The sequence below is a fragment of the Phaenicophaeus curvirostris genome, chromosome 19 (genome assembly GCF_032191515.1).
Source record: "Phaenicophaeus curvirostris isolate KB17595 chromosome 19, BPBGC_Pcur_1.0, whole genome shotgun sequence".
Classification (NCBI taxonomy): Eukaryota; Metazoa; Chordata; class Aves; order Cuculiformes; family Cuculidae; genus Phaenicophaeus; species Phaenicophaeus curvirostris.
Genome location: NC_091410.1, coordinates 7,322,343 through 7,333,687, shown reverse-complemented (window position 1 = coordinate 7,333,687; position 11,345 = coordinate 7,322,343). Strand labels below are relative to the sequence as shown.

The 11,345-nt window shown below is 42.7% G+C and overlaps 1 protein-coding gene across 1 annotated transcript; it reads left to right on the top strand.

Moving 5' to 3' along the window:
• The first annotated feature begins 1,686 nt into the window (after positions 1-1,686).
• On the top strand, positions 1,687-11,019 carry CYBC1 (cytochrome b-245 chaperone 1). Its single transcript, XM_069872487.1, has 6 exons — positions 1,687-1,823; positions 2,976-3,017; positions 4,342-4,415; positions 5,430-5,526; positions 6,755-6,899; positions 7,473-11,019. The coding sequence occupies exons 1-6, from the start codon at positions 1,739-1,741 to the stop codon at positions 7,603-7,605; spliced, it is 576 nt and encodes a 191-aa protein (XP_069728588.1). The 5' UTR covers positions 1,687-1,738; the 3' UTR covers positions 7,606-11,019.
• The last annotated feature ends 326 nt before the right edge of the window (positions 11,020-11,345 follow it).

Sequence of the window (11,345 nt, the reverse complement as noted above, 5' to 3'; positions counted from 1 at the left end):
ACACTGGGATTTGCATGATTTGACTTCACTGAATGAATATGGGGTGGGAGATATGGGAGTTAGCATTGATGGATTTCAGAGAATCATAGAACGGTTTGGATTGGAAAGGGCCTTAGGGATCATCCAGTTCCAACCCCACTGCCAAGGGCAGGGACATCTCCCACTAGAAGGTTAAATGTACAGTTTGACTGGTACATGTGTGAATTTTGTTTCAAGCAGGGTGTGTTGTTTGTGAAATACAGCTGGATTTCTGCAGTGAGCTTCGTCTTTGATAACTTGTTGGTATTTTTTAGCTTGCAGGCAGGAGGAGGCTTTGTACGTGCAGAAATGTTTTCCGGTATTTGAGAAGAGCTTGCAGGAGGTGTTTGAAAATTAAAATTTGATACTTGACATCGGGAAGAGCCTGAGCGTGCCTTGTGTATAAGTGGTTTTCTCTCTTTCACTTTCAGGTTCACTCAGATGCCGTGCTGAGAGATTAAAATCGAAGTTATATGTGCTTTTTATCTAACTGAAAAGACTTGGCTAGATCTGCTTTATTAAATGGGGGAAAAAAAAATTCCCCTGGGTTTTTTTTTTTTTCTGGTATCTAAACCAGCCAGTTGGTGCAGAATTACAGGGCTGTTGTGTAGTGTCTGAGAACAGCAAGATGCCTAAAGGACTAAAAATTGCATACTTGCTTTCTTTGTCTTCTGTGAGAACCTGGCTGCACTCGGGCCTCCTCTCTGAGTTTTTTTTCCTGGTTATTCTAAAACCTGTTGAATATTGGCATTCTTTGGGAAACCTGTGACCATGGGCAGCTGACAGCAGCTTAGGGGCTGGTTCTGTGGGAGTAGAGTCAGCTATTTAATGATTAAAGAACCAAGTCATTAGAAGGAGTCGATGTTCATTGTCTTCAACAGCAAATTAGCTGTTTTAATGCTTGTACAATTCCCAGAATGCTTCATCACAGCCATTGGAAACATAAATACCCTTTTAAGAGATCCCTTTGGGGAAGTCTGCTCAACCCTCCTATCTTAAGTGGGGTGGAGGTTGTAACACAGAGATGAAGGCTAATGCACACATTGCTAACACGATGACACACTAGCACATTTTTTCATTTCCTTTTTCTGGTCTTCATAATAATAGAAAGCATCTCTCCCGGTTTGTGCAAGAGAAGCCGTTTGTCCAATAGAAGAGGCAAGGAGCCTGTCTGGTCTCTAGGGACAATCCTGAACAGATCAGTTAGATCCTCATGCACCTCTCATGTCTCATGCAAATCCCGTCTTTGCACTTGTGCTGATGTTTGCAGTCAGCTGGAGAAACGCTGTCAAAGAACTTCTCACTGCCCTTGCTGTTCTCTTTGTGTGGAAAGTGCTGCGTGAATTAGCAACAGCATCGTTCTAGGTTCTTGTTTATGACATTTTCTTCTGGAATCTGGTTGTAACAGAAAGGAAGAGACTTTTTCCCCCAAAATGAGAAGTTGTTTGAAGAGTTTGCGTTCCTGTTGTTGTTGTGCAAGTCTCCACATGGCAGTTTTTCCGTGCAGTTTTTTAAGTGTGCATAATTGTTCTCCTATGAGGAAGGGACTTGTTCTTACCCTGGACAGCTTTTATAGTCTGGATTATCACTTAATAAGTCCTGACAAATGCCAGGAAGGAAGAGTGTTGGAATCAGCAATGATGTGAAATTCTTACTTATCTTTTCTGTGTCCAGTGAGGTTTCATGAGTCAGACTGGGCTGTTGGGAGCTTCTCCTGAAGATGTACATGCTGGTGGAAAATCGCACGAGTTCCCACCTTCATCTGAAGAGGTCACCTGGCATCCGATCTTGGTCTCTCTGTGTTGGTAAGAGCACAACACTTGGCTTATTTCAGAGCTGGCTTTATGGAAAGGAGCTCATAGAATGAATTCCTGAAAGAGCCTCTAAGGAGTGATGCCTGTCTTCCAGATTTCTCTTTCAAGGAGAGGAATCATCATGCTTTGAACTTCTCCATTTAGCATGGCCACTAAATTAGCCTGAAGTCTACTGCCCAGTGTGATAATGTCACTGTCAGACTGATGATTTTTCAGTCTGTCATCTGCAGAACCTCATAGGCTCAGGGACAGAATGTTAAGGGATTCCTAAAAGACCAAGAAAAGGAAGTTTATTATATGCCATTTGAAGCTTCTGATGGAGGTGCATACTGACATTGAAAACCTGGGTTTTCAGAAATGGAAAAACCTGCAGCGGAGTGATGTGGGGGTTAGATCTGGCATGTGGTTGACAGTGAGCTCTTAACGGCTCTGGTGTGTGAAATAGGAAGTCATACAGGATATTCTGGAAAGTATCTGTTTGCAAACCCAACTGAATATGCAGGAAAAAAAACCTGAAGTGGTACTTCTTAGGACCACACTGAGAGAGCTGGTGGAGAAAATGTGGCATATCCTGTTTCCCAGCTGAGTAGATCCCATTGCAGTAACACTACAGCATTTTCTTTGCTTTCAGCAGTGTTGTTTTGTCAAACTCGCCGAGATGGGATCTTCTGCAGTTGCAGCACTGTTCTGGGGCAAGAGGCACTTTTCCACTGCTTCCTTCTCAACAGGAGAAAGGAGCTGGCAGCTTCTGACACAGCTTTGTTGCAGGAGTTTTCTTTTGGCTCCACAGACCACTTGGAGGGAAAAGTAACTCTTGTAGTGTTTGTGTTAGCACGCTCCAAGCTGTGCTGCGCTTGGGGACGCGTGGTGTAATGTTTAGATGGGGAGTCCCTCTGGAGATCCATCCCCCATTCTGCAACAATCTCTTGTTTCTGATCTCAGCCATAAGCACTTTCGTGCCTTTGCAGAAAAGGGGTGGTTTATACCAAGTTCAGAGAAAAAGAACCGATTCTTATAGTGATCAACATTGCAATCACATTTGTCCCTTTTTAAAAGTGATGATCTTGTGAATGTTCTGCTGTTTTTCACCTGGGAATGGTTTGTGCTGCTTGTTTGTCCTAATTTTCTCCCTTTTTCTCCTAGGAATAGCCTCCGTAGGTTTGGCTGCTGCTTATTATAGTGCAGGTAACGGCCTATCATTTTTTTTTTTTTTTGAAGAATGGTTTATTTTCTTCTGATCTGGTTTTCATGCTGACTCCTTTCTGCAGCTCTGTCTGGCCTTACGAGGGCAGTGTGAGTGTGGGTACCTTCATGGTGTGGATATTCAAATCCAATAATAATTGGTGCCTGTGTATGACTTACCGTGCTTTAATGCTCCGTTTCTTACTTGGCTTCCCTTTCCATTTGCAAGGGTATTTTTAATAATGATATTTAGTGCTCTGTGGCATTTTGTACTTTTGGTGTGTTTTGTAAATCTGATTAGCTGGTCCTCACAGCTCTCCTGGGAAGGCATAGAATGATTGTTTGCCACCACAATGAAATTATTACTTTGCCTTTGATGGAAGTGCTTTGTTTCTCTGGAAACTGTTAAATCATCACTGGCAGAGATTACTCATAAAACCATCTTTGGAGAACTGACAGCTACTGCTGCTTCCCATCGCCCCTGCAATAGAGCAAAAGGTACCAAATGGCAGGTATCCTTCCGTCGATGGCATTTATCCCACAAGCTTGTCCTGTAATTCTCTTGCTGCATCCTATTAACATCAGATTTTAGAACTTAATATTTGATGGTAGGAATTGATCATCTTAGAGGTCTTTTCCAACCTCAAAAATTCTGTGGTTCTATGAATATACTACCAATGTAATCAATATTTTTATGTTGAGAGCGAGTTCCAGTGAAATATGCTTGAGACACCAGTTTTATCAGCCTTTTTTCTCTTAAGACACAGCAACGGAGCTTTCTGAAATGCTACCAAGTGCAGCTCTACTCTGCTGTCAGTAAAAGTCTGAGTAAGCAAATTGCTTAGGCTGCTGTATGTAAACGTTTCCAGGATGTAAAATGCAAATGTTTGTTTGTCAAGAGGCTGCCTTTTCTGAAGAAACTTATTTGCTTCAGTGAATTTCCATTGTCCCTTACCCTGTCCTCTGCAGCACAACTATTTGGTGGCTGAGAGTTTTGTGGATTTCTTTTAGATGCCTTTGCTTATAGGGAAGAAAAGGGGGTGTAGTGCTGTTACAGCCTTGGCGATAATAAATGTGCTTATAGTTCTATGTGGTTTGGAGCCCAGTGTAGATGGAGTCTTTGAAAAATATGGGAAGTTTCTCTATTTTTATCCTGGGAGAGGGCTGTAAAATAGTTAACATTACAATTAAAGGCTAGATTGTTGCATTGGAGAAACCTTATTTCCTTTTGTTGCCTTTCAAGGGAGCTTGTTGCTTTTAAAACTAACTGAATACCAGAGAAGGTGAAAAAAAACCAAACCCCTAAATTTGTGTTTTTTGTGTTCAGACAGCCTGGCATGGAAGCTCTTCTACGTGGCTGGGTGTTTCTTTGTGGCAGCACAGAATCTGGAGCAGTGGGAGGTAAGATGCTGAACTTGGGAAGTGAGGTCATGCTAATTGAGCAGCAGTTGGCAGATGTGGATTCTAGCAGCACATGCACTTGCTCAGTCTGAACAGCCAAGTTAGGCTCTTGGGTTTGAGGAAGCCCCTTGGGGCTGCTGTACTCGGACTGGAATTAGGGCAGTAATTCTTTCACTACACAAGCATGAAAATGTGAAGCTAAAGATAACAATGTTTTAAAGGGGAGATTTACCCCAAGCTGTTTTGTGGCCTTTTCTTCCTTTTATGTAAAAGAGGGAGAAAGAATAGCATGTTCAGCTGCTGCACGATGATTTCATACTCGCTGTGCCAGCCAATGACAGAACAACCATTAAATAGAGTAGCTCGAACCTTTCAGGCTGTTTTCCACGGGGAAAAGTGGGGTTTGTAAGCTGGTTTGTAACCGTGTGGATGTTGATTTGTTGGGAGTTGGACTGAGAATAGTAAACTGCTATATAGGCTGGTCACTTCATTAACCTGTGCTGTTGTTGGTGAAAACAGCCCACGCATAGGAAACATCCTCTTATCATGGACTGTCTGGGGTGTTTTAAATCCATTGTAAGCCTGGCCCGTGTAGTGCAGGGTTTCAGTTCTGGTGGAGTTGATGACTGCTAGCCAAGAGTATAACTAGAACTGATGTGTGCTGCACAGTTATACTGAGGGTAAAGGCATGCATCAAAAGGGAGAATTACAGGAGCTTCAGGTTGATATTCAAATTTCATTCCAGGCAATGTATTTATTACATAAAGAATGTGGCAAGAGGGGCAGTGAAACCAGCTTTAAGACCCTTCTAGAGTGTGTTGAAGTCTCAGTTAAAGCTGGAAGCAAGATTGGGATATTCACTGTCTAATAATAGAGGGATGTCTCTGAAATAGCTATGTGTTTTTCTGTGTTACCAGGATTATTTTTCCATATAACTATTTTTATTTTACGTTGAAGGTTAGCTACTGATGGTGTTTTTAAGGAAATCTTGATTTCTCTTTTTCCCTTTTACAGGAAGCTGTGTTTGACAAGAACAAGGGAACAGTCTGCTTAAAAACATTCAATCTTTACAAGAAAATGCTGACCTTCTCCAAAGGAGGCAATGAACAGGGTGAGAAAGTATCTGTGGTGGGAAATCCGGTGGGCAGAAAGGAGAACTGCATGCAAGCCCATTTAATCAAAGTCCCTGGAGTTGTGTACTCAAATTGGTCACATCTGCTTCCAGATTTGTTTTATCCCCAGGCAGGAGATGTAATAACCTGCCTCTTGGGACACAAATGCCTCTTCAGGTTAGGGTGCTGAATGCGCCTTGTTAGTTATTTTAATCCAAGGTAACTAGGCTTGCTTGTTGCTTTCTGTAATAGTCCTAGACATTCCTTTGGGACGGTGATGTGCAAGTTTGTGTTTCCTTTGGCTGGCCTGCTTTGCAGGTGGGGCTGGTGGAGAAACTTATGTTTTGGATCCAGGAGTTGAGATTTCCCTAATCTGATCTGCTTCTGGTAGCAGACAGATCTCCAGATATCATATAGAAGCAGGCATGTTACATCTTGCAGATACATCATAGGCTCTTTTAAGTGTTTTCAGTAGACTTGGCTTAATGCAGGATCTCATTTCTTTTGTTAGAGTAATTGAAATTGAAGCACAGTCTGTGACTCCATTGAGTCACTGTGGGGCAGGAGCTCTGTCACACACTACGAATCTCTTTGATGTCAAGATATTTTTATTGTACTTGCTAGTCTAAATTAAACCGACTCTCAATACGCTTGGAATACTGGCAAAATTTGTAATGTTCTTAAGTTTAATTGGCTTTTTTTTAACAGTTCATTTTGGAGATGGAAGATAAGAGATGTAGGGAGAAGGTTGACTAATGTTTCTGAGCTTTTCTGTAGGGTATGTTTATATGTTGGGGAGCTGAGCATATCATATCCCTTCCTGAGAGGTTATTTGGTAATACCCATTTCAAGTACTGGTCATGTGGGGATGCAGAGAGCAGCAGATGCTCTGAACAGTTAAATCTTTCTGTATTTGTTCCATCTCAGTAAACTTGACATCTGATAAGTATTTTTCAGTACAGAGTAATTAAAGTAAGCGGGAAATGTAAGTTAAAACTTAATGGACCCCAGTTCCCAGGAGGGAGGCTGTATCCTAGTCTTTGTTTTGCCTGAAAAGCTCAGCAGTTGTTTGCTGTTGCAGGACTGCTGCAGTTGTGTGGGATCAGTAATGGTACTGGAAAGCAGAGAGTCCCAGTCAGCAAGAGACCAGTCAGCAAGAGACCAGTCGTGTGTGGAACCTTTACTGTAATGCTAACAAACTGCTTTGCTTTCCACCTCTGTTTACAGTAGTGGCTCTGCTGAATGAGATCCGAGATGTAAACGTGGAAGAGGAGACTGTGCGATATTTTGGGAAGGGTTACGTGGTTGTGCTACGATTTGTCACTGGATTTTCCCACCCGCTGACTCAGAGCGCAGTGCTGGGCTGTAGAAGGTGCGGTGGGGGCTTTGGGTAATGGGAACGTGTAAGGTGGGCAATAAAATCTCACGGGTCACTAGTTGTCAGCTGTTGAGACTCAGCTGCATTTTCATACTTGCTGATACGATCTTGTGTTACTCAGTTTACCTTCTTTGAAGCTGTTAATGCTTTCGGTCGCCGACATTTGGCTAACACAGTCTCCCATCATAGGACTGATCATATTTAGATATCTAAGATCCTTTTAAGGCTGCACACCTTTTCTTCCTTCATTGGCTCAGCTGTGCCATGGCAGATGAGATTAATGCTTGTTTGCAAATGTGCAGTGTGTTTATCAGTTAATGAGATTTATTTTAAGCATCAATAATAAGGAATCTTGCAGCAGGAACTGTGGGAAAGGGATTGATTTGTTCTGTTGTGGAAGTAATGGTTTAGCTTAAACACCTTCACGAGTGGGATGCTGTTGGGCACACTCTGTGCTGTGTATTGACTGTCCCTTCAGGAATTCATTCTCAGGAATTAGCATGCCTGTTCTTGTCTTGTCGATACCGCAGTTCCACTGACTCTTACATTGTTTTTTCTTTTTCGCAGTGATGTGGAAGCAATTGCCAGACTCATTACTAGTTTTCTGGAACTGGATAGAGTAGAGACCCAACAAGATCTCTCTCAGAGCAGTGAAACAGAGGCTAGCGATGCAGATGAACCACTGGATAAATATGAATAGTCATTATTATCTGAATAAAGCAGAGGCTTCAAACATCTGGAAAATACACTGATTGTTCTTCAGGAAAAGAAATCCCTTGGTTTTGTCCTGGGGATTTCTCTACATGTGTGAGGAGTCTGTCACAGGGCACCTTTTTAAGCCAAACTGCTTCAGGATCCATGCTCGCAGTATTGCATTGTAGAGTCCAAAGCCAACTCTGGTTTATTTGCTCCTTCAACTTATTTACTGCATGTGGACATTGCTGGCTTTTGAACTTTGTCAGCTCATCAAACTTCTGTAGGAATAGTTATCTGTGAACAAATTGTTTTGAAATTTTTCATCACTTTCCCATTGATGGGGTGGAGATACAGATGTAAACTTCCACCTACTGCAAACATCTGCTGCAGGAACAGTATATGAAACGTTGAAGAGCTCAGTTTGTAACTCATAACCTGATGCTTTGAAGTTTTTCCTGAAATGTTAGAAATGACTGAATATACTGCTAAACTGGTTTTAAGCAGCTTAAGATATGCAATTAGGTGATACAGGTTAGTGGCACTTTTATCTGCTCCACAACTGACTTGCCTACAGATAACCAGTCAAAATTAGAGTTGGAGTGACTGCCCTGGAATCAGAAACCTCAGGCTGACCAACTTGTTCCACTGCCTTACTTCTCTTGGACTTATCAAGGAGCTGCAAACAAAAAGTGATCATGTTGATGATGATTGAGTGTCTTTGGGATGTTCTAGTTTAATCCTGTTCTAACCTCTGTGCAGAGAAGACAGAATAACCTTTTTCTATACCTCAACATTTACTGTTTTAACTGTGTACTTAGGAAGAAAAGCACACCTGTAACTTTAGGTAGGGAGAAGACTGATTTCAAACAGCATGGCAGCCTGGTTTTGTTTAGGAATTCCTCACTTGAAATCATGCCCAAGTGCTAAATAATAACTTAATTTTTTTTTTCAGGTAGCTGGGATTAGATCCCATGTTTGACTTGCACCCGTGTCATACTCTGTGTGTGTGTGTGTATAGTGTCGTCTGTTCTGACCAATGGTTTCACAAATAGTTCAAATATGAATTTTCTGTGATATTTTTTTGAAGTAAAAGCTACCTCTGTTAGCACATTGTCTAGAACTAAAACTTCACCATGCCTATATTGACACTTCAGTACAAGAAAAAAAGCTGTAAAGAGCTGGAAGTTTCTTCAACATGCTAAAACTGCTTGTTCATGGCTTTCTTAGGAATTGTATGGCTGTAAGGCCTGAACTAGGAAATACTTACAGTTATTTCTAGCAGATCCGAATGGGGGACAAGGTAACTGTGTGGGCTGCTTTCATGTTTGGCCAGCACCAGTCATCTTCTGGCTGCAGTTCCTTCAGGACTTAAAAGAACCTGCATTCTTCTTTTAAAGTGTCCACCTCTGCAGAAGAGAAAGCTCTGACAAGATTTCAGAAGAAGCCGTGTCCTGTTGTGCATTCCAGCTCTATCTGAAACGACGCGCACGCCCTCGTGACGAAAAAACAGGTTGTACCAAGATTTCACTTCCAGCTGTTCAGGCTCAGTGTGAACTGTGAGAAAGATGCTCCGACTGTCGGTTTGAGAGGGTGATGAAATCCTGACAGCAAGAGAGCTGCTGGTGCAGCTTGGCTGCAGCTCAGAAGTGGCTCTGTTACTGTTGAACAAGACAAGAAACTTGTAATCACCTCAGGTATCAAAGTGGACCTCTGCCAACAGACATCCTTGTGCAGTTCTCTGGTTTGGTGGGCCAATCACGCAGCTTTTCGTTGCTGCTCCACATCGCTGGAACTAGGAAGCTGCTGCATATGAAGGTGAAAAGTTAGGTTGCAGGAAATGAGCTAAATTTGGCCTTTATTCTGAAGCAGAGCCGTAAGCTAAGAATCATGGCCAAACCAACTTAAAAAATAGTGCAGATGGAGTACTTTGGCTACATCGTCATTTAAATCCACTCTGATCCGTACCCTCTGTGATGCTTATTTTGGAGACTGGAGGATGAGATTGGGAACTGGGAAAACTCTTAACCCTTTCTCCCTGTGTAAAATGAGAACATCAAGTGTTCTCAGGACTTCCAGTAAGGAATACTGAAAAAAACCTGGAGTGTTTAATGATGTGATGTAAGCACAGGGGCTCAGCTTGCAGGTAACAGCTGCTCTGTGGCGAGGACATCCAGAGGAACTGTGTGGTGTGCATGTACATTGTATTTGATATTCTTAGCCCACAGATTTGACCATGGATGAACCAGGCAAAAGCGCCTACATTCCTTCGTGGCTGTTCCGGGTTTCTCTTGTGTTTCCATGAGAGCTAACATTCCCTGGAAGATACAAACCATGCTGTAGTTTTCCAGTTAAAAATCAGCTGTAGAAAGGTACGTCTGTTGATCTGACCCTGCACTGCATCGTGTGCCCTGCTGCTGCATCTGTGGTGCTTCACTGTACATTCCTGATGTAAGTGATGTAGGTACCCATAGACTATGCAGTATTGTTACACAAAGACTGAAACTGCATAAGGAAAATCGATCTCTAGAAAGGGGAATAATCTATAGCAAGACATGTCATAGCTTGAAATATGTCTTGTGGAGTAAATTGCGTTTTCATAGAATCATAGAATCACCAGGTTGGCAGAGACCCACCGGATCATCGAGTTTAACCATTTTGAGTTGATGTCCAATAATCACATCTTTAAAGATATTGCGTAGAGCCCCTCCTTGCCCCTTGGCATCCTGGTGATGACAGGGGAAAAAGAGAGAACTGGTGCCTTGCACTGCAACGTGTAGTAATTGGACTCTTTCAGTTGGTGTGATCTGCTCTGGTATCGTGTCCGGTTTGCATCTCGCAGCTCTGTTGCCACACAACAGTTTCAAATGGGAACCCGAGCTCCATTGGCAGAGCTGATGGGAAGGGAACTGAGTTCTCCAGGTGCTGTGGGTTCTGCCTGCAGGCTGTGTGTCAGGTACAGCCGGGAGCTTATTGTACTCACCTACGGCACAGGTGTTGCAGCGTGGCTGTACCTCAATGTCTGTTGCAGACTGATGTGCATTTCTCTTGATCCAGGTTTTGAGCTTCCTGTATTCAGAAACTTTGCCTTTTGTACTGGGAAGACATATCCACTTTTTCACATTTTACAGTAACTGTGTATGGGAAGTTAACTTGCAGATTGCTGTTAACATGGATTTGGTTATGGCAATGTCTTTGATGTGATGGTGCTTGAAGGAACTGTGTAAAGCAGCAGGTCTTAAGTCAGGACAGAGCCTGGTCTTCCCTCTTCCCACTAGTCTTCTCCCTGATCCTTGTCTCTTGCTGCTTTGCACTGTTTTGCTGAGGGCTTTTTTTGTGTAGTTATCCTCATTTCTCTTGGGCCTTGTGTATAAAAGATGCAGTAGAGCGTAACCTTGTGTGTGCCTGATGTAAAGGGACTTGTACTAAAAAGGAATGATGTGAGAAACTGGTTTTGCTTAGGCAAGCAGATACTCCTGGAAGACTATCGCAGGAGATGGATTTGTTGAAGATTTTGCCTCTTGGGCTATCCAGAACTTGAGACTGGACAGAGCAGCTTGATTTACAAGTGATTTGAGAACCAGGCTAGATCTGAAGCTGGATACAGCCCCACTGCCACCTGGCAGGTGCTTCAGCCACAACTCGAGTGGCACGTTTGGAGTTGGCTTGATGGGATCCCAGCCTCGGCTGTCATCCTGAACAAAAGCATGACCACATGTTGTACGGAGAGAGTTAATGTCACCTAAG